Here is a 22,819-nt window from a genome sequence, read left to right as displayed (position 1 = left end):
GCCCATTTCATCCTTTCCGTGACTGTAGGAAGTGGGTACTGTTCTTGTCCCCACTTTAAAGGTTAGGAAACTGAGGCCCAGGGAAATTAAGCAACTTGCCTATTGTCACAGAGCTACAAAGAGACACACCCAGAAATTGCACTCAACAGTCCTCTAATTACTTCTGTCAATATTTAAAAAATAATATGCTTTTAAGGGAGAGAGGATTTGGGGTGTAAATCCCTCTCCCATTTCTCCCACCCATCAGGGGTGTTACAACCTCCACCCTGGGCCCCTGCCTTTGTTTGTCATGTGAAAGCACGTCAGAGTAGCCAGGCAGGGGACAGCAAAGTGTCTGCCAAGTTTCCATGAGGCTGCAAACACCCTCAGGACACCAGGGGTCTCTTAACAGAGCTTTCCCGTGGCATGGACCATCTCAAAACCAAAGCTGGAGCCATCCTGAGCAGCCACACCACTCAAAATCTCCCCCTGGGGCCAGGAGGCTGAAAGGAATGAAATTAGCTTTATAGTTCTCGCTTTGCGGCTCAAGCTACGTCATGGAAAATGAAGAAGAAAAATTATAATAATCATAAAACATAGCAGTTGTCAAATCTGACCAAAAATTCTATTTAGGTCTGCTTAGTTGAAGTACTGGGCTGTTGGAGCACAAAAAAGGGGGGGGGCAATCTTTTAGTTTTATATTCTTAATGGGGATGGTTATTATTTTTTAATTAAAGAAAATAACTCCCCAAAATGTTAGCTGAGGCAATTTACAAAAGAATGTATCAGTGGGCTCTGTGGAATTCTCCATTCCATCTTTGCCAAATTGCAAAATTATTCTCTGGAAAGGGCAAATCGTGCCTTTGATTACTAACACTCACAGAAATGGGAAAGCCATCTCATCCCAATAACCAGTTGTCCCTCACAGCTTGCTTCTCTCCAAGGAGCTTGAAGCATCGTTCCCACCGTCAACCGTGCACATCTCTCTTGGTGCCTGAAATAAAACGTCCGCAAGCCCATCTGACATGTGTCAACATAGGACCATGGAAGAGTGAACTGACTTTTCAATCAATCTGAGATGTTAGAGGCAATGGGAAGATAGTGCTACAATCAAACGATATCTGGGTATTTTCACCAGGCTCATCACTGGACCAATCAATGGGACACAGTGAGGAGCAATACAGCAAAAGTCTCTAAAGCCCTTGTGATGAGAAGATTAACTCTTTTCCTCTACAGCTGGACAGCATCATTGAAGAATCCAGGGCACAAAAAAGTTGAAAAGCCCTTGTGTGTCTGGGAAGAGGAGCAGCAACAGAGGGTTGGTGTTCATCATCATCATCATCACCACCATCAGCACCATCATGACCATCATCATCACCACCATCACCACCATCATGACCACTATCATCACCACCATCACCACCATCACCACCACCATCAGCACCATCATGACCATCATCATCACCACCATCACCACCATCATGACCATCATCATCACCACCATCATGACCATCATCATCACCACCATCACCACCATCATGACCATCATCATCACCACCATCATGACCATTATCATCACCACCATCACCACCATCATGACCATTATCATCACCACCATCACCACCATCATGACCATCATCATCACCATCATCACCACCATCACCATCATCTCCATCATCACCATCATCTCCATCATCACCATCACCACCACCCTTATTCTCATCTTCCCCATCATCATCCATTGTTCTGTAAGTCTCCTAATGTCCCAGCCACTATCCTGGTTGATTTACATACTTTCTCTCATTTGATCCTGGCAAGAATCAGTATGATTAGATTTACACTGAGGTAAAGAAATTGAGGTTCAGAGATGTTAAACAACTTGCCCCAGGTCACACAGCTAAAAAGTAGTAAAGTTGAGCTTCACCACAGGGTCAGTGCTACTCCAGAGCTCTTGCCAACTTACTCTTCATAATAAGGAATTGTTGCCTTCACAGCAACTGCTGGGCAACAAAACCATCCTGTGATTAAAAACCATTCTGGTGATAACAGAGTTGGATATTGGCTATACCAGTCAATGTCAAGTTCTACCAGTCAATTTGTCGATCTCACTATTTGAGGAACCTTTCATTTGCCAACTGTCAAATCCCACTGCTTTCTGCTGTATCAACAGCTGTCCCCACATCCTGTGGACACACTCTGCTTAATCTTGGCTCACAGGACACCAGCCGAGGGTCCTGAGCACCTAGGTTCACCCTGAGTGTCAGAGCCCACAGACCAGCTTCTCCAGGGCTCGGCCCCCTCTCACATTCTGTTCCACGTGAGCGAGTGCAATGAATGATGCCATTGTCGCTGGGCCTGGGTTATAAAACGTTACAAGGGAATATTGAAATCCGCAGCCAAACTGCACCCACAGCGTGCCGCCAGCTAACGAACGCCCCTGAGAACCTTTTTCCACTGCAGCCGGCTGAATTGGCCTTTTCACAAGAGCAGGTGGCCGGGCTGCTGGCATGCTGGGGGATTTTGTTGTTGTTTTGCCCTGCCGATGCTTACTCAATTTCTGGCAGCCTTTCTCAAACAACCAAAGCAGTGCACTGGGGCAAAGCTACGAACTATAACATTCCTGTTCTCGGGGAGCAGTCCTCCTCTTGCTAGCACTTTAAGTTATGATTAAAATTTACAGAGGGGCCCCACAATCCCGCGAGAGCTTTCGCGATTTATTAACTTTCTAATATGCTTGGGGAAGTTACTCTGATGTAACATGCGTGGACATGCAAGGAACTGGGGATGGTTCACCCCAAGCGGGATTTAGCTCAGTGCAAATAATAACCGCTCTCTCCTTCACGTCTACAATCGTTTTATTACTCCGTTCATGCCACACCAGCAAGCTGCAGAAGGAGATAGTAAATGCTGGCCATTCCATCTCGAGGGAACACAAAAAGTTACCTAAATTTGCCACTGTTGATTCAACCAGGGCTGTCTGATTTCAGGGGCACCAAGAAACTCACAGACACCTCCCTCTCTGGCCTTGACCACGCACCACTTATGACAACTTTGATTTGAGACCTTGGGGCCCCTTGTTAAATTTATAAATAATTTAAGGGTGGTCAATTCAAGTTGGGGCTCTGAGGTCAGGTTATGTGGATGGGCCTTACACCCAATGAACTTGGCCACGTGCTGCTGGCTCGGTTCTTCCTTTATCTGAGCCTCAGTCTTCTGGTTATAAAATGGGGATAATAAGATACACCGCCTTTTAGGGTTGTAAGATGACACCGTGCATAGAAAAGCTTAGCATATATTTGGGGCCCACTGCTCAACAAACACCAGCTTAAAAATCACCCATTTTTCATATTTTTAAGCAGAAGTTCTTGCTTTGCAAGGGCTTCAAATGTTCTATATTCACCCACCAAATACCTGACATTTAGAGCTCATCAATTTTTCTACGGAGCGGTCCATACTTGCGTCAGCTACTCAGAAGGGATTTGTGATTCCAAAAGAGGTTTTGGGCAACACTACAGAGGCGGCTCTGGAGCCATGGGAAAAGTCCTGGACCAGCTGCGTGGACAACGATTCATGACATAGCCCTTTGCCTCAGTTTCTCCGTTTGCAGAATGGAATAACAAGACCCGGGTCACATGTCATAGATGCAACCTCCCAAAGTAAAAGCTGGATGTGCACCTAGATTTAAAAGTTCACTGCAAACTAAACTTTTGATGGGTTCATGGTACCAGTATGTGGAATGGTGTTGCCAGGTACCTCGTACTGAATTGAAGAGCTCAGTATTCTAGTTCGGTCTTGTAAAACTAACAACGTTTTTCACAAATTTAACCATATCTCAGTTTTAGGAGGCTTTTCTTTTTTCTTTTTTTTAATGATTTTGGAAGGAGGGTGGGAAGGTGCAGAGAAGCGTTCAGAGGCTAAGCCTCCGTCCTTCTGGAAGCCAGAAGGCCAAAGGGGCTGGGACTAACTAACCTTCCTCAGACTGCTTCCCGTATTCAAGGGGATTGCGTTGAGGCATGTTGTGTTCTGAGGGGAATCATATGGGGGCCCCTGGTCAGGCAGAAGTAAGTCAAGGACCTCTGGATGACCTTCAGGTCAAATGGTGACCTTGGCAAAGTCACCCCAAAGCGACGACCCCTACAGGAATGCTAAATGTTCTGTATACTATTCTACAAGTCTGCCTTTTCCCCCAGGGAAGAAAGCGGTCAAAAAGAACACCAACAGAGGAATGGGTCTCTAGAAAAAACGATTTCTAATATGGGAACATTACCTATTGGGATGGGGGTGGTTGAGAAACAGGGCTGAGGGTGGGGATAGGTAGAGACAGGGAAATCTCTCTAGGGGAGTGGGTTTCAAATTTGGCTGCAGAGTGTAATTACCTGTAGAATTTTTTTGTTTGTTTGTTGGATGCTGGTTCCTGAGCCCATCCCCCAAACAGTCTGATGTTTTTGTTCTTGTGCAATGCAGCCTGGACAGAGGGAGTTTTAAAAGCGCCCCACGAGAAAGAAACCTTGTGCAAAAGAGTATATACTGTATGATTCATTGATATTAAATTCTATCACAGACAAAACTAACCTACAGTAAAAAAAATATCGTAACATTGATTGCTTCTGGTGGGAGGTGGAGGCAGGAATTCACTGGGATGGCGCATGAGGGAAATTTCTGGGATGGTGGAATATGTTGTATTATGATGGGGGCTTGGGTTTCACAGGTATGTGCTTTTATCAAGAAGTGAATGATATACCTGAGTTTTTTTATTTCACTGTGTGTAAATTCTACCTAAAATAAAGAATTGTGAACAAAAATTGAATTCTAGTTAACGATAATGCAGGCTGAAGTATATAAGGGTGGAATGTAGTCATGTCTGCAACTAAGGTTGAAATGCACCCCAAAAATGTAAGATAGATGGATAGATAAATGGATGTACTGGTGGAAGGATGGATGGATGGATGGATTGGTGGATAGATGTATGACAGACCAAATATACAGCCAATTGTTAATGGTAGAACTAAGCGGTGGGTATAGTGTGCTCACTGTACAATTCTTCCATGCTTTCTATATGTCTTACATTTTTCATAATAAAACATTGGAGAGCACTCACTCCAGGGACTTCTAATGTTCAGCCAAAGCTGAGTATTACATAGAGAAAAGGGTTCTTTTTTATAAAACAGCCCAGCACAGGAACTCTATTTCCAGAAAAATAAGATCACAATTACCTGCACGTCACTGCTCATTCTGTAGGGGCCACGGATTATCCTGGTGCCACCAGGGGACAAAGGGCAGCGTCTGACCCCACCCTAGAGCCACTGATTCAGAACCTCTAACGGTGAGACCCAGAGATCTGCTCTTTTTAAACAAGCCCCTTCCCTCACCCCCAGGTAACTGTGATATCTGCCCAAAGTTTGAGAAATGTTGTTTAAATGTGGATGAGTGAGTCACTGGCCTGTGGACACTGTCCCTGCAGAGCAGATATGCTGGGGCAGGGGGTCAGGGGAGAAAGGGGAGGGGACAACGTTGCAGATGAATGAGAAAGGGGAGGGGGCTTTTGAGCATTCATGTCTTTGCCAGACAACCATGAGCCACCATGGACTCCTTGGGACCAACGTCAACTTCACACCCAAACACAACCCCTCTCTTGTTTTACATAAACTGACACTTCCCTGGGGGAAATGCTGTGGCCAGCCAATAGCACAGCAAGAAGTGGGGAGTCAATGCCCTCTCCAGAACCTTCTCTTGGAAATCACTCCTCATTAATTGGGCATTCCGATTTCCTTTAACCACAAGCATGAGAATACAAGGGCGCTAAGTCTTCCATTTGAAAAATGACCATCTGCGGTTAGGAGCTGACTGTTCATTTAAAATCAGTAAGGAAGGCCTGGAGAAGGAAGGAAGGCGCCCGTGGAAGGGTTGTCATCTTTTAGGGGTCCCATGAATCCCAAAAAATTGTTTGATTTTTCTTTTGTACTTATATATTGACTTTTTCAGAGAGTCCCTTGCTTTAATTGGATTTTCAGATGGGGTCTGGGACCCCGATTAAGGAGCCACACCCTAGAGGAAGAAGACGGAGTAGGTGGTTATAAGTACTAGAGAGCCAGGTGAGAACGGTCCGTTTCCAGTGTGGGTGTGTAGGGACATCCCTGGACCAGAACTGACAAAACTGACCTATTCAGTCTAGGATATCCTGGGCTCTAGTTTTCCTCTCCACTCTCTGGTTGGGGGAGGCTCAAAATCCAGGCCAGCCGACGTGGAGCCTCGGGGTGCCCCAGCTACAGAGGCCACTTCCCCCCCAGTGCCTTGGTAACCCCGTAAAAGACTGACAAAGTATAAGCAGCCTCCCTTTCCAGGAGGTGCTCTGAACCAAACACAGACCCCCGAGTGTAACACGGCCACCAGCTGCTAGCCCCCCATCATGCTCCATAAATGTGGTGTATGGTGGAAAGCCCAGAGTTGCACATGGCCTTTCTGTGGTGAAATGAAGCAAGAAGGGCCAGGGGAACACACTCTGTGGTTGCCGATCTTACTCTGGGGTTCGTCCGTTGTTACAGAATGACCAGCAGCAGCCTGGTGGGGCGGGAGGGGGTTTGCTCCATCCCGAAGAAACCAAGCTCACAGCCAGGCCTCTGCACCTTGGTTAGCTGTGTGACCCAACCTAGCCTCCGGCTTCACAAGGGCACAGACCCTGTCTCACACCTAAATCACTCCAGTGTCGCTCTGGGCCACTGTGCCAGCTGCGTCTGCGCATGCCAGGGCAGTGTTAAAACATGCAGGCACACTCTTTGACTCTCCTTCTATCCAGAGGAGGGATCTCTACCCTTCCCCCTCGAATCTCAGCCCACTTGAGTGAATCTCTGGGGCTGTTCAACCAGCAGAATGCCTCGGAGGTGACACGACATGTGAATACAGGCCACATGGGTTCGCCTGGTTCTTTTAGGGGCAGCAAGCCAGCTAGCCATGGAAGGAGCCTTACTTTCCAGAGACCACCATGCTGGAGAGGCTGTGTGCACACGCTCTAGGGAACAGCCCAGCTGAGGTCCTAGCCGAGAGCCAGCATCAAATGGGGGTCACAGGAGTGTGCCACCTGAACGTCCAGCTGGTCATGCCTTCAGATACCGTCTGCCCCAGCCAACAGCTGACTGCAAACAAGAACCTCCCAGAGGAGTCCTTCCCAAGTTCCCGACCCACAAATCATGAACAAAACCAAAGTGCATCACTGTTACGTCTTGCTTCACCTCTCACACAGTGACAACGAGCAATGCCTACTCTTTTCACCACAAGCAGCATTTACAGAGCATTTCTGAGGGCTGGCAGATAGGAACTGAATGAAATCCAGTACTTTGATGGCCTCCGAGCACTTCACAAAAGGACTGAGTTTCCCTGTACTTCCTTGTCCCTTTAGTGGATGCACTGAGGGAAAGTGGTCTCTGGAGCTTTGCCTGTCCTAGATGTAGAGTCATACACAGAGCTGACAGCAGAGCTCGGAGCCCAGGCCTTCCCAGGTAGTCGAAGTGAAGTTTGGGAATAATTTGTTAGGTAGCAACAACAATCAGGACACACACATTACCTCATTTCATCTGTACAACAGCACTGGAGGTTGGTTCCATAATTATCCCCATTTTACAGATGAGGACATAGAGGCTCAGAGGAGTCGGGTTCCCGGAGCTACTCAGGAGGGTAGCCTGGACCCCAACTCCAGCACCTGCTTCTCCATCTGTGGGCCCTGCTACCCTTGGTGTCAATTCACCTTTGCATCCCAGCACCTGGCATATAGTAGGCCCTTAATAAATGTGTGTTAGCCGAATAACAAATCAACAGATCAAAAACTGAATACATGCAGGAGTCTCCAGGCCTCAGTCTCCCCTTCTGCAAAAGGGCTTGGAAGTCTGGGTGGACGAGATGTCCAGAATCTCGTTCTATCTCCAGAATCCTATGCTTCTAGAAGCAGCTCTCCTCCGTGTCACTGTCATAGCACCCCTCCAGCTTGCTTCCCGAGACCTTCAGAATCTGACCTCTCTTCCACACCCCAAGACTTTTAGAGCCCTTCCCTCTTCTTCCCTGCTCGCACCCAGAAAACCCTTCTTCCCCACAGATTCAAATCCCTGTCTTCCTGCAAGGCCTAGTACCCATCTTCTCCATAAGTGTCTCTCCACTCATCTCCCCACCTCCCACCCCCCGGGCCTGGCATCTTTGACCCCCAGGAAGTTCAGAACTTGTCTGAGCACATCTTAAAGACTGGAGCGAAGTTTGAAGAAAACAACGTTCTGCGAAAACTCAGCGTCTGGATCATTTCCAATAGCAATGAGGCTCCCACACCTTCGTTCCTAGGATGAGCAGGTAGGTGTATTCCCCAAATTTCTGTCATTTGTACATCACCTTGACAATGTGCGTCAAATCTTGATACCAGCCGTACTGCTATTTCGTAAATACAGAGGGGGCCCAAAAAAAGTATACACATTTTAAGAAAGGAAAACTGCATTAAAATTGTAATAGTCAATAGATACTGACAACAAAAGTTGAATACAAGTCACGTTTGACTTCTGCAAGGACAAGAGGTGCTCAAAGTGGTTCCCATCAGCGTCCAGACACTTCTGATGACGGCGAACTACTGCTTGCTTGAGCAACGCTGACCAAAGTGTCCACCTGTATACATATTTTTGGTACCCCTGGTATATTTCTTTAAATAATCAACCTTAAGTTAATTCCCCTTTCCTTCCTTCCATTCCTTCAAACTTAGTCTCATTCTAAGCAATAATGTCTAAGAAATCAGTCTCAATATGCTTGTGTGTCTGTGCACCCTCCAAAATCATTTCATTTGTCACCAGGGTAAGGGTACTACAATTTGGGAAATATTGATTTTTAGGATTAGATGTTTTTTTAAAACCACAGATTAACCTTTCAAAGTAATCCTGGCACTCATTTTAATTAGTCCGCGAGAGACAGGATTTTTAAATGATTTTATGTTCTTCTTTGTGCTTTCCCATAGCTCTCCCATTTTTATAATAAGCAGTTGTTGTTTCTGTAACTAGAAACCATAAATGAATGTTGGAAAATAACTAAGACACCATCTGCATTTTTCCAAACACAGAAAGTTAGGTGAAGAGAGATAGTGGGGTGAGTGCCCAGACGTTTGCCACGCTAATCCAAAAGTTACTTCTGTGGGCTAACTGGGAGTAACGCTTGGCCCGCCATAACCCCACCCCTCTCCCTCCTTCCCTTTGTTGGAATTAGAGGAAATTTCACCCCTCCTGCTTTTCTCCCTGAGCCAGCTGTCACCGGGTGTGTGTGGAACAGGAAACAGGATTAGAAGATTAACAGTGAGCCTGCCATTCCAGCCTGCCTGTTATCACAGCCGAGACTTCGGACAGCCACCTTCCCCACTTGTCACTACCTACTGCAACCTGGGGGTTGGGACCACAGCCCAGAATAAATTCTGACCAAGGGCAAAACTGAACATAATGGGGAGTCTTGCCCCAAATCATTTTATTGAACTTGGACTAGGAACCAAGCCTCCTCCAAGCATTCTCTCAAACCATCCTTACAAGAACCCTAGAGAGTGGAAGCTGTATTTATTGCCGCCCATTTTACAGATGAAGAGTCTGAGGCTCCGTGAGGTTAAATCATTTGCCCAAGGTCACAGGCGGATAAACGCAGAGCAAGGAGTGCACCCAGTTTTGCCTTCTGTTGGAACCACTCTGCTTCATTCCCTGTCCTTCCCAGGGGTCATCTCCAGGGAACTGAGCAAGTGACCCTGTCCACTACCCCCATCTGGTCATTGGTTAGTTCAGCCTTCTTGTCCCCCAATATGATGCCTCACACAGCCACAAAGACACACCTGGCTCTCAGGCTGAGCATTTTGATCCAACGTGTCAATTACTGAGTGCCTGCAATTACCAGCCACCCTTTCCTGCTGTCCATGTGCAGTGCCGACCCAGGGAGGACACCTACTCAAAGCCTCGCCAATCTGCAATGACGAGGGGACGATTAGGAAGGCCCATTCAGACCAAGCTGGAGGCAGCTGCCTAAATATCTAACCAGCTGTGTTTAGCATTGTAAGGGAGACCCCCGGGATCACTGACATTTGAGCTCTCAAACGCCTGCACTCCCCACCTGTCTCTCCTTCCATGTCTATCATCTGTCTAATCACCTTCCAAAGTGCAGGGCCCTAGCCTGACCCAGGAAATGTGGCCAGGAGAAGCTTCTTGGAGGAAGGGAAACTTAGCGATGGGCCCCAGACGGCCAAGTGAGGGATGAGGGGAGGAAGTCTGAGGCAGACCAAAGATGTTGTTCAAAGGCCCCCAAATAATAGAAAGAATAGAGGTTTGGAGAACGGCTGAAGCAGAGAGGGGGCCCTGGAGAGGGACAAAGCTAGGGGGAGCGGCAGGGCTTGAGGGGAAAGGCGTGGGAATCTGAGCCTTTGTCATGCAGGGTCTCAGCTCCTGCTCCCTGGTCTGTCCGCTTCTCTGCCAACCAACCAACCCCCTAGTGTAGCCATGCCAGTTATATTAGTGGCTAATGGCTAACGGGTAACAACTGATGGCCACCCAGCCACAGCTGATGGCCATCTACTACTTGAGCCAGCACCTTGCCACGTGAGACGGAGAGCCTGGAAACTGCTCTCTGGGACTCTGTCCCCACCTCTTAGTTCATTAATTCTCAGTTCCCACCTACCCAGAAACTGTGCCCATTGTGTTACTTGCATTTGGAATCCCGAGCACAAAAATACTGCCATCAGGTAATTTTCAGAATCCTCAATCATATTTAAGCAAGACAGAGTCTTAGCACTTGGCTTAGAATTTCTTGAACTTAGTTTCATTTTGATACAGATTGCTGAGTGTCATGCAGGGGCTCAGCTCCCGCTCCCTGCCCAAGAACACAGGACATGGTGAGGCTAAAAAGGAACACCCACGGAGCCACAGATAGGGGGTTCACACCACTATAGTCTCATTGGCAGCTGGGTTGGAGACACAGGGAGCAGGAGCCATACGATGCTTGACCTGCCGTCTGCTTCTCTGCCAACCAACGAACCCCACTTGCTAACTGCAACCCGCCATCCACACTTGCGAACCCCACTTGCTAGCTGCAACCCACCATCCGCTTCTCTGCCCACCACCCCACCCCCTAGAGTAGCCATGGCAGCTATATTAGTAGCTAATAGCTAACTGGTGACAGCTGACGGCCATCTACTACTCGAGCCAACACCTTTTTACGTGAGGCCGAGAGCCTGGAAACTGCTCTCTGGGACTCTGTCCCCACAGCTTTATACTGAGGGCAGTAGGAGGCCGGGGGTGTTCTAGGTATGGAGTAACTTTGTCTGATTTGTGTCTTACAAAGATGTCTTTGGCAGCTGCCTGGAGAATGTCCTGGAGGGGAATGGGACTGAAGTCAGTTCTAAATCAGGAGGCTGCAGCAGGTAAGGATGAGGTTGGCTGGAATAGGCAGTCTGGACAGAGAAAGGGGGTAGATTCTGAGATCCACTAAGAAGGGAGAATCAACAGGGCCTGGTGACTGGTTAAGTTTGAGGGCGTGATTTGCAACACCTTAAGTCCATTACCCCACCTGCCCTTGACCCTGTGGGAAACAGGGAAGAAGTGGCAGGTGGAAAACCCCTTCATTTGCAGGGTGGAATGGGGTAACTCCTTCCTAGTCCCTATCTACACAGCCTGGACCCTTACCTGCAGGAGGACTGAAATGAGACTGTCTTCAATGGCTACGCTGCCTGAATGACAGGTAACCGTGGGGTGGGAGTTTGGATACTGTAGAAATAAACACTTGGCACTGAGACTAGGGCCCTTCAGCTTTAGGTGATGTTTGTTGTCACCTTTTCCACTGGCCATGGACTCAATCCAGCTCCAATTTCAAAATGTAGACACTTAGCACCAACTTTTTTGTAAATGAGAGTTTAAGACCTTGGTTATTTTAGCCACAAAAAGCATTTTGCTAACCCACAATCATGAAGGAAACCAATTATGACTGCAGGTGTATACGTATGAATGTGGTGTCCGTGTGTATCCCTGACGATAATGGCATAGTTATTTATATTTTTATTAAAATATAGTTGATATACAATATTAGTTTCAGGTGTAAAACATAGTCAGTACTAACATATACCTAACAAAGTGACCTCCACACTGAATCGAGGAACCCTCTGTCATCCTACAAGGTTATTACAGAATTATTGAGTATATTCCTGTGAGGACAGAGTCCCAGAGAGCAATTTCCAGGCTCTCGGCCTCACGTGGAAAGGTGCTGGCTCGGGTAGTAGATGGCCGTCAGCTGTAATCAGTTAGCCATTAGCCACTGATACAACTGCCATGGCTGAGCTAGCAAACGCAGATTGCAGTTAGCAAGGGGTTGGTTGGTTGGCAGGGAAGCGGACAGCAGGCTGCGGATTGTGTGGCTCCTGCTTCCTGTGTCTCCAACCCTGCTCACTGCGCCATTTGTCACGCGGGGTGTCATGCGGGGTCTCTAGTCCCGCTCCCCGCATAAGAACACAGGATATGGTGAGGCCAAAAAGGAACACCAACGGAGCCATAGATAGAGGAGTCATACCACTATATTCTCGCTGGTGGCTGGGCTGGAGGCACAGAGAGCAGAAGCCACAGGATACATAGCCTGCCGTCCCCTTCTCTGCCAACCAACAACCTCTTGTTAACTGCTATCCACGCTTGCTAGCTCAGCCACAGCAGTTGTATCAGTGGCTAATGGCTAACTGGTTACAGCTGATGGCCAACTAGTCACAGCTGATGGCCATTTACTACCCGAGCCAGCACCTTTCCACGTGAGGCCGAGAGCCTGGAAACTGCTCTCTGGGGCTCTGTCCCCACAATTCCCTATGCTGTACATTACATCCCCGTGACTTGTTTATTGTATAACTGAAAGTTTGTGCCTCTTATTCCCCTTCACCTGTTTTGCCCTTTGTTTTCTTAAAAGTATGCGAAATTAAATCTGATAAGCCTGCTCTCTAAAAACAATTTCCATGGCATGAATTTCTAAACCCAATGTTAAAACCACAAAGCTGCGGCCTTTCTTCCTCTTTCTTAGGTTTTGTCTTCCTTTGAAAGAGTCTGTCTATCCACCTGCCCGACTTTCCTTTTTCATGTCTTCCAGAAAGGATAAGGAAAAGCTTCCTAAATGACCTCATTTTATTTTGAAACACGAAACCCTCCAAAAGAGGGGGGGAAAAAACTTTCTTGGTCAAAGGGATCAAGACGTATTTCTAGTTCTCTTGCCATATGGTAACTTATTTTGGAAGCATACCAAGAGGTAGAGAGAGTTTGACAAAATTGGCAATGCTAGTACAATCCTTTCAAATCAGACCAAATTCCCACTCTATACATTTGCTACAGACCCTTCTATTCATCATATCAGCAACTGTGACCACAGGATATGTAAAAATACCGAGCAATTTTTATCACCAGCTCTCAATCCCCCAGTGCCCTGGACGCCACATGGTGTCAAGTTTGTGCGTATTTCACCCCCAGGAAATCGAGCCATTAACTTCCCTTTCATTTACCAAGAGCTCTTGCCAGAAAGAAAATCATTCATCAGCTGTGACTTCTGGGAAGAAAGAGCGCGAGGACTTCACCAGAAGGACAGAGAGAGCGAAGGAAGAGGAGACCATGGCAGTTAGGCAGCGGGAGGCCACCAAATGCTCTCGTGCATTCTCCCCACGGGAGGCCCTCTCTCCAGGTTGCCTGGACGAGGAAAGCCCAGGTGAGGGTTATCAGAAAGTGGGATTCAAGAGGCTCATTCTCCTTCTTCTCAGGGGCTAACAGGGCCCCATTTCTCTGTGCCTGGTCTTCGGTGGGCAGGCTGACGGGTGGAGGAGGCGTCATGTGGCCGCTGGCTCACCTGGGTTATTTGGGGGGTACGCGGACAGGAATCCATTTTCTTACCTTTGCATTCTTGACATTCTGTGCAGCTCCATGTCATCGCTGCCCCGGAATCCTTTGGCAAAAGGATTATTCTCAATCTTTAATTGGGTGATCTGAAGGAAGGAGAGAGAGCGAGAGAGCTGGTTTTCACTTAATTGCTACAAGACTACCTCGGAACCTGCGCTAAGAATGTGTCGTAGGCAGGCAGCCTCTGGTAACCAAAAAAAAAGGGAATTATGTCAATGGGACCCCCCACTTCATTTGGGCGGAAGCTTTGGAAAAAAAATGTCCTAGATCAGGCAGCTTTGAAACAGGGGGGAAAAAAACCTAGATTCGGTTTGAAGATTAATTAAACTCATTGTGGGACTCATTACAGCTGGGTTTTGTGGGTGGTGGTGTTGTTGTTTTTAATTAAAGTTTACTGGGGTGACAATTGTTAGTAAAGTTACATAGATTTCAGGTGTACAATTCTGTAATACACTATATACACAATGGAATACTATTCAGCAGTAAGAAAAGAGGAAACAGGACCATGTGTGACAACCTGTTGTTGTTGTTTTTAAGCTTAGGATGCTGTGTTTCAAACACCAACTAGGCCTCCACAGTGGGTCCCCCCGCCCCGCCTTTGGAAACTTGTGCATGCCGGCGTGATGTTGCCATCCCGCAGGGTGGGGATCCCCATTTTCAAAATGTGACTACGCCTCATTTCACCATTTCACACACTTTGCTAGCTCAGGTGGAAGACAGTGTCTAATGAAAACACACTAATGAACAGAAGTATAACATATATGATAGCTAATGAAACGGCTTCCAAACCTCTTTACTTTTATAGGTAAGGGAGAGAGCCCTCTTCTTGGAAATGTGTGCTGCAATGTACAGAACTTAATAAGAGAGCGGGGTCTGTAGTTTGAGGCCCAGAACGTTCACGGAAACCCTCCTCATGTACTCTATTAGAGGGAATGAACAGTAGTAGCGGATCCAAGTGAAAAGAGGTGTCCATATAGTGTTGGCTAGAAGTCGTTCCTGAAAAGCTGCGTGTGAATTGAATTTTTATCAATCCAATCACTTTATAGACACCAGAACAGCAGTCATCAAAGTTCAGTCATTCAAGGTTCACCTTCACCATCACTGTCATGTCGATATAGCACCTATGTCTGCTTAATATCTTTATTTAAATCTAACCACTTTTTACTTAAATTTATTCCATACAAAATATTATATCACTTCTCTATATGTCAAACTTGAATCACTTGCTATTCACTACAAAGAAAATTGGATCAAATTCTCTCTACTGGTGCTCACAGAAAGCTCTAAACCCAAGGCTTCCCTTTTCTTTGTTGCCAGGGGAGATGAGACACTTTAGAGCAGTATTTAACACAAATGACTACTGAACTAAGACTCTCCCCCAATACTCGAATAGAAAGATAATCAAAAGAGAACAACTTTCTATGATTCCATCGTATTCAAGTAACGCCCCTGCCAAATTATCTCATCTACCTCCAGTAGTATAGTTATAGACTTTGAGAAACTGTGTACTAGGGACAATTAATAAGACACCCTCTAATTTGTCCATTTGTGGGTAGGGCATTCTGATGTGTTCTGTGTTCTGGAAGAGATTGCCTATTAAAGTCTTCTAACTCCAGGACTTTACAGTGAATACAAAATTATTACTTATGTATACGTTCACAATAAAAAGATATGTAAATTGAACATTTAAAAAAATGTGATTCCAACAATATGACATTTTAGAAAAGGCAAAATTACAGAGACTATAAAAAGATCAGTGCTTGCTAGGCTTAGAGGGGAGGGACGGATGAATGGGCAGAGCACAGAGGATTTTTAGGGCAGTGAAACTATTCTGTATGATACCACAGTGGTGGGTACATGTCATTACACACTTGCCCAAATCCATAGAATGGACACCGCCAAGACTGAACCCAAGTGGAAACTATGGAGTTTGGATGACAATGATATATCAGTGTAGGTTCAGCGATTGTAATAAATGTCCGCCTCTGGTAGGGCATGTTGATAACGGGGGAGGCTGTACGTTTGTGAGGGCGGGGGCTATGTGGGAAACCTCTATACCTTCTGCTCAACTTTCCTGGGAACCTAAAACAGCTCTAAAAACCCTACTAAAAAATATTTAAAAATATGTACGGGTATTTATGTGTATACACATTCCCTCCTGGTCGTTTTGTTTTTTTAATGTACCCCTTCCTGCAGCTTTCTGATTTTGACTTAACTCTTCAGAATGAGTAGAAAAGTCTATAAACTCCCTGTAAAAGACAGGGTTTGAAATGTGCGCTCCTGAATCCAGTTCTATTTTGAGTCTCAAAACTCATCATCTAATGGAGCTTTCTTTCCTACTCAGATTTTGTCACAATAAAAGGCATCCCACTTGACCACAAATCATTTACTTAAAGGGGGAATTCTCAAAAATGCTAACTGAAAATTAGATCATTGAGAAAAAGGGGTAGAGGGAATCTTTGCTCCACTCTCTATGTCGCCCGCCCTTCCTGTCACTGAAGCCAGTCCTTTAGACAAATGGGGACGTGGCATCAGCCCTGAAGTAATGCCCAGTTTCTGATGTCACTGCTCCACCAAGAGTTCGGCACAAAAAAATTACCCTGGAAAAAATAAAAAGGGTGGGTTTTCATATTTTATCACACAAAATCTTTTGCTCACACCATTCCTTGTACCTCATTCTTGCACTTACCATGTTTCCCCCAAAATAAGACCTAGCTGGGCCATCAGCTCTAATGTATCTTTTGGAGCAAAGATTAATATAAGATCCAGTCTTACATTATACTATATTATAATAAGACCCAGTCATATATTATAGTAAAATAAGCCTGGGTCCTATATAAGCCTGGTCCGGCTAGGTCTTATTTTGGGGGAAACAGGGTATCACCATAGCCTCCAAAAATATGATTGCATAGGCTAAGCGCGATTTGCTGTATAGACACTGAGGTGTATCGATCTTACATATGTCTTGCTTTGGAGACTGAGTATAGATGCCTAGAGAACATGAGAAGTTCCCTTAATAAACGTTAACATACAAGCTTAACTGCAGGTGAAAATGTCTATCTTATTTCATAATAAAAATGTTGTCTTTATTTCAGTATGTATGATAAACCTGTCCTTGAAATTCCCTTCTAATGTACTGCGAGTCAGCCAACTCATTCATGGGCACACAAACACACCAACAGATACCCTAGGATGCCTGAGTTCTACCAGAAGGTTCTCCTGAAACTGATTTCCATTTGTCATACAAATGTGCTCCCTCCAAAATGAGCATAAAACCGGATATCCGGGGGAGAGAGAGGGGTGGGGGGAAAAAAAACAAATATAAATGCCAGCTCCAACCAGTGAGACAGAGGTTGTAAAAATTAATGAGAATAATTGTTGTGAATTCTTGCTTTTGAAAAAAAAAAAAGAAAAAACCCTCACGAGGGCCAAAAATCTTAATTATGTCTCTCTATTAGGGGTTCATTTCCTGGTCCCAACCAGAAAGCTCATACCTCATAAATACAGGCTCCTTACACAATGATTTAAGCAGGAGGAAAATGCCTTTTAATGGCAAAGTGAGTTAATATCAGGGGATAGACATGCTCGCATACACAGCCATTGTTGCAAGAGCAGGGAAATGAAGTACCCACGTGACCTTTTTTTAACACCTAAATATTTCTAGGGATCGCTCCGGGAGCTGCTGACAACTGCAGTGAAAACCTTACAAAAACGTGTTTCACAGAGCAAACGTCGCTGGGGAAGATTCGAGTTTTTAAATATCTTTTTCAAGCTGTCAACCATCTGGGGAAATAACTCCCAAATCCAGCTTGGGATCGCAGCTGGGCTGAGGAAATATGTCGTGTCATTAGCAGCCTGTGGTACACGGTACGTGACTACAGCCTAAGAAATGAACTCTGCCACATACCTGCCTCCACCGGGTACCTGCCTCCAAGCAGAGATCATTGTGAAGGCACTGAGCCCTTTTGACCAAAAATGGGTGGCTCATATTTTCCCAAATTGTACCTGCAATTTAATCACACGGTTTGCTTTCCTTCCCTGCTCCCCACTGCCCCGCTCACTTATCCAAAGTATAACGTTGGGCAAATAATTCTTGAATTGACAACATGAGCAGCGAGTGAACTAACTAAACCCCACCTTTTGTGGTTTTTCAACCACAGTAATAAGAATTTATTTAAAATCTCAGTCTTTCAAATTCCAAAATAGGGAAGGAAACAGTTTTCCAGAGCCTGTATGTTGGATGGAGACGCCCTGTTAATAAATTGATCGGTGTAACTAGTCAGTCAATGGAAACACCACGGCCATTCTGTGCTTCCTCTGGGCCAGAGTCTGCACTACACTTTCCACGGATTATCTCATGTAACCCTCATGATGATAATAAATAATCCTCTCACTACCCCCATTTTACAGATGGGGAAAACTGAGTTAAGTAACTTGCCCAAAGTCAAATGGGTTTGCACGCTGGCAGTCTGCCCCAGAGTCCCACCTTCATCCTACGAGATGGTGAATAAGAGCTCAGATGACTTCTACCCGTGAAGTCAGAAGTCTCAATCCCCAGTCCAGGTGGGACAATAAAGTAACAAGACAGAGTCCACAAATCACACTCAGCCTGGCCCGCTGCTTTAAGTGACACATCATATATCCATGTGGGGAACATTTGCAGCAGCCCTGGACTTGAACTGGAAAACTGTACTGCTTTAGACTTCCTCCTGACAAAGAAAGTAGGTGCCTTTGCAACTAAAAAGTGGGGAAAAACCTCACATGGGGAGAGTGATGGAAACTTGTCTCCCGTGAAACCCCTCTTTTGGATGTCAGGCTGGCTAAAAAGTCCTGTAGGTACAGCTCAACTGGGCTTCCTGGACCAACCAATAAAGAAAAGGAGCGACTCCTGTGTATGAATCCTTTGTGTGGTCGTCAGATACACAAATATCCAAATGCGTGTTTGGAGACGCATGTCGCTAGACCCATGAGTATTTAGACACACACTCTCCTAGATTTTGCTTAAAACTCACGTGCACATACCCCATTGGGTAAGCATTCCTTCACTCACGTAGGTCATTGTAGAAGACATATTTTCAAAAATAGAAATTTGGTAGAGCAAACAGATATCAAATTATAATGTTGTACACCTGGAATTTATATGATGCTATTAAACCAATGTTACCTCAATAAACTTAATTTTTTAAATGAAGGGGAAAAAGAAGTTGGGGGCACGTTGGGTATATTCACAAGTGGTTATGGTGATAGTTTCCTGGCTATACACGTGTGGAACTTATCAAATTGTATACTTCCAGTATTGCAGGTTATTGCATGACAATTATGCCTCAATAAAGCTGTAAACAAAGAGAGCGAAAGCTCCCAGATTTAGCCCCCGTCTGATGGACCCCAAGACCGTAACCACACAGAGCTTAGGAATTTCCTCCAAAGGATCTGAGCACCCACGTGTTTCTTTAGCAGGTCACTGTCATGTACCCAGCACTTCCTGTCCTCTGTGTATAAACCTGGGCTCCCTTGGCAAAAATTAAATAAACAAATAAATAAATCTGACATATTTTTGGACCCACTGTCAGGTCTGGGAGCCTCTAAGCATATATATATATATATACACACACATATATATATATATTCATATATATATATTTTTATATATGGAATGGAGCGTCCTTGTTGCTATTTTTTCTATTTGTTTTTCCCTGTGACTGTCACCACAAAGTTAAACATAGGTTTACAGTTGCCGTAGAAAGAACAGGTTTCTAGCAGCCCAACTCAAATTAGCCTGAAATAGTTTTGCCTTAATGTTTTTGCTCTTGTTTGTTCAACAAATGGGGAGAACTCAGAAAAATCCTCGTTCCCCTTTAAAAAGTAATTGCACTTTGGGAAGGAGTAAGTTTTCTTCCGGAGGGAAGTACTCTCAAGACCTGGGTTCCCAGGTAGGCCTTGTGGCCTAGAAGGGACCAACCATCACAGCGTGGCCTGGTCACTGACAATCTGAATCTGGAGATGACCCACAGCATTTTGTAACTGCCCTGGCTTCACTGGGGGGGGAGGGGAAGGGGCTTATCTGATACCCAGTTTGTACTGGAATGACCTTCACTGGGTGATGGGCGGCTTTAGGGTGATCTCACGCTGCTTGGCCTCTCCCACCTGGCTCTACAGCCCCTGTAATTTCCTTATCTTGCAGGTGGGATAGGAGCTGGGGGGGGAGGGGCGTCACCATCCCATGTCCATCTCCTTAAGTTGTCCATGTGACCTGTCCTCACCGGTCCCATATGGAACCCCTCCTTTCCTCTCCAGCAGCCTTCTAACTCCAAATCACTGTTTAATACTCTTAACTTTGTCCAACCCCACAGTGGCAGAGGCTACTCCCCAGCCCCCATATCTTGCCTTTTCAAATTCCAGATCCTTTCATAATAAACTTTAGGAATCATTCAATCCTGCTCCCCCAATACAATGAAACCGCGCGCACTCAGATTTCTAAAGAACACATATGAACCATGACAAGTCAAGCCAAGCACTTTCTCCTAAGGAAGAATAAATGATACACACACCCCAAGCTGCGGTTATGGGGTGCCCGGTTCTAATGTTGCTATCAAGCTTTGAAACGCTCAAAGCAGGGCCTGGATTTTGAACAGCATGGGGTTTGAACAATCAGTCTGCTACCGACCGTCCCACCTCGATCCCAAAATGCAGCCACTTTCTCCCAAATAACCCATTGGCTATGTGCACGTCCCCCAACACACACACACACACACACACACACACACACACACACACACACACACCAAGCTGTGGTTTTGCAGGATCCTGTCTAAGTCCTGGGAGGTGGTCTAGGCTGCTGGTGGCACAGTTTGCTCAGTTTTTGTTTTTGTTTTAACAATGCAAACCATGCTTTCGCATGTGGTCTGGGCTCAGTAATCACTGAAACCAATTAGAGAAGCATCTGGAAAATCCAAGCCCAAGGTTTCCGGTAACTTTGCCACCTGCCCCGATTCAACTTGAAATGCATCCAAAAGGCAGAGTGGAGGGGAGAAAAGAGGCTGATTCCAACAGAAAAGTGGCCCCATCCAAGAGCACGGACGGAGTCCTCCAATAAAGTGATGTCTCTTCTCACTGATCATTTCATGAGTGCAGTGAGATGGCTTCTTGTTGTATTTGAGTGCATGAACATCTATGGTGGGACAAGTTTGTTTGTTTGTTTGTTTGTTTGTTTTGTTTTGTTCTAGTTGGTGAGAGAGGGAGAGAAGGGGGGAAGAGATCATGCCAATAGTACAAAGAGCTACGTTCCTTCAGCTGCAACTCTGTCCCAGCCCCAACCCCCTGGGGTAGAAGTTGGTGCCCACTGTCCAGAAGAATGAAGCCACCCTTGGCCTGGAGTCTCAGCAGGAAACTCCTGCAGAGTCACGCAAATGAGCAGGCAGCCCCAGGCACTCTGGTTCCTGGGCACTGGGCTTACCTTGTGATTCTGGTAGGAAGTCACCGCGATAAACGCCGTCTCAGGAAAGACGTGGGTGCAGAATGCAGTATTCTTTGAGCCAAATCCATTATTTTCGTCCGCTTTCACAATGTGTAATCTGGGCTGGTATTTGTGCATAGAATTGAGAATAATCTAAAAATAATAAAGAAAATGAGATTGTAAGAAAAATGAAAAACCCTTTGTTTCCAGATAAAACCACCGCTCTCCACCCCCAAAATTAGCCTCCTTATATAGGCTCTCGAAAAATAGTCTGATTTTTTTTCTCTCCTGTTTTGAAAAGGGGCCAGTGATTTCATTAAAAAGAAACATTTCAAAAATGACAATTTCCAACCGAAAAAGCCAGGGTAATATTCCAGGAATCTACCCAAAGCACACACGGCAGTAAATCAGAATTCTTAATAAAGTTTGCTTAATAAATTAACTCCCTGCGTAGGGCACTTCCCACCCCCAACGGGAGCAATGTAAGTCTGGAGTAAGGAACTGGCACCCCAGGCAAGCCTGGGAGACAATTTTGGAATGAAAGGGGAAAAGAGACGAAAAAAATAAACAATCAAACATACAAATAACTACCCCCCTAAAAAAAAATAAACTCCAAGAGATGCAAAGGGGGAGACCAAGTGTTTGCGGAACTGTAATTAAAATCACGGGCTTGGCCCATTGTTTGGAAAATGTGCAAAGTGGAATCAATGAAAAAAAGAGGATAAAGGGACAATGGGTGGGACTCTAAGACTGGTGAGATGGGGGCAGGGGGAGACAGCACCCTCCCCACCTTCACCATCAAACAAGGACCTGGTTGCCCTGAGGTTCCCTTTCTCCAACTTGAGCAACATTCCAGCCTCCATAACGGGCATTATCTCCAGACGTCGTGGTCAATGACAGAAGTGCTGCATCTAGTTTGGGGGGAATATTCTTTTTCTCCTCCCTTTCAATCTTCTCAGGGTTTGGGGCACTCCCAGGAACACGGAGGGTCTGATTGCTGTGGCTGTGCTGTGACTACCACCACTAGAATCAATACTGGGAGCCAGGGGAACCTCAGGGGAACCTCCAGGCCCTGCGCTCTGTCCCGAGTCATTGGAGATCAGCCTTCTTACTAATAAACTGAGTTTGTTGTTCTGAGGACACCTGGGTTTGGATGCTCCCAGGAGGCTGTGAACGCTACTATTTATCAAAACGTTCTGATATATACCCACCGAACGGGCGAATCGCCGCGTTGGACGGGCTGAAAGTCTGGCTTGCGTTTTCCCCAGGACCGCAAGCTGGAGTGGGGAGGTTGTCTCGGTGTCTTTGATTATTTGCATTGATGACCCTGGGGCAGGGTTCTCGGGCCAACCCTTAAGACCCGCCTGGAGGAGGGGGAAGGCCCCGTGGCTCCCCAACCCCGGGCGCAGGCTCTAATCTCGGGCCGCCATGGCCCGGCCGCCTCCCTGGCCGATAGCGACGCCGGCCCGGGCGGCGTGGCGACAGAGAGACG

General features: G+C 46.1%; 1 protein-coding gene across 4 annotated transcripts in view; it reads right to left on the bottom strand.

Moving 5' to 3' along the window:
- TBX5 (T-box transcription factor 5) overlaps window positions 1–22,819 on the bottom strand; it is a 46,477-nt gene that overhangs the window by 12,108 nt on the left and 11,550 nt on the right. For all 4 annotated transcript variants that reach the window (XM_074321406.1, XM_074321407.1, XM_019734129.2 and 1 more), the window contains exons 6-7: window positions 21,328–21,480; window positions 13,869–13,960 (exon numbers count right to left, since the gene is read on the bottom strand). In XM_074321406.1, the coding sequence (XP_074177507.1) occupies window positions 13,869–13,960; window positions 21,328–21,480 (245 nt within the window). The remainder of the gene's footprint in view (window positions 1–13,868; window positions 13,961–21,327; window positions 21,481–22,819) is intronic.

The sequence above is a fragment of the Rhinolophus sinicus genome, linkage group LG16 (assembly GCF_036562045.2).
Source record: "Rhinolophus sinicus isolate RSC01 linkage group LG16, ASM3656204v1, whole genome shotgun sequence".
In the NCBI taxonomy this organism is placed as follows: Eukaryota; Metazoa; Chordata; class Mammalia; order Chiroptera; family Rhinolophidae; genus Rhinolophus; species Rhinolophus sinicus.
This window is presented reverse-complemented; position numbering and strand designations above follow the sequence as displayed.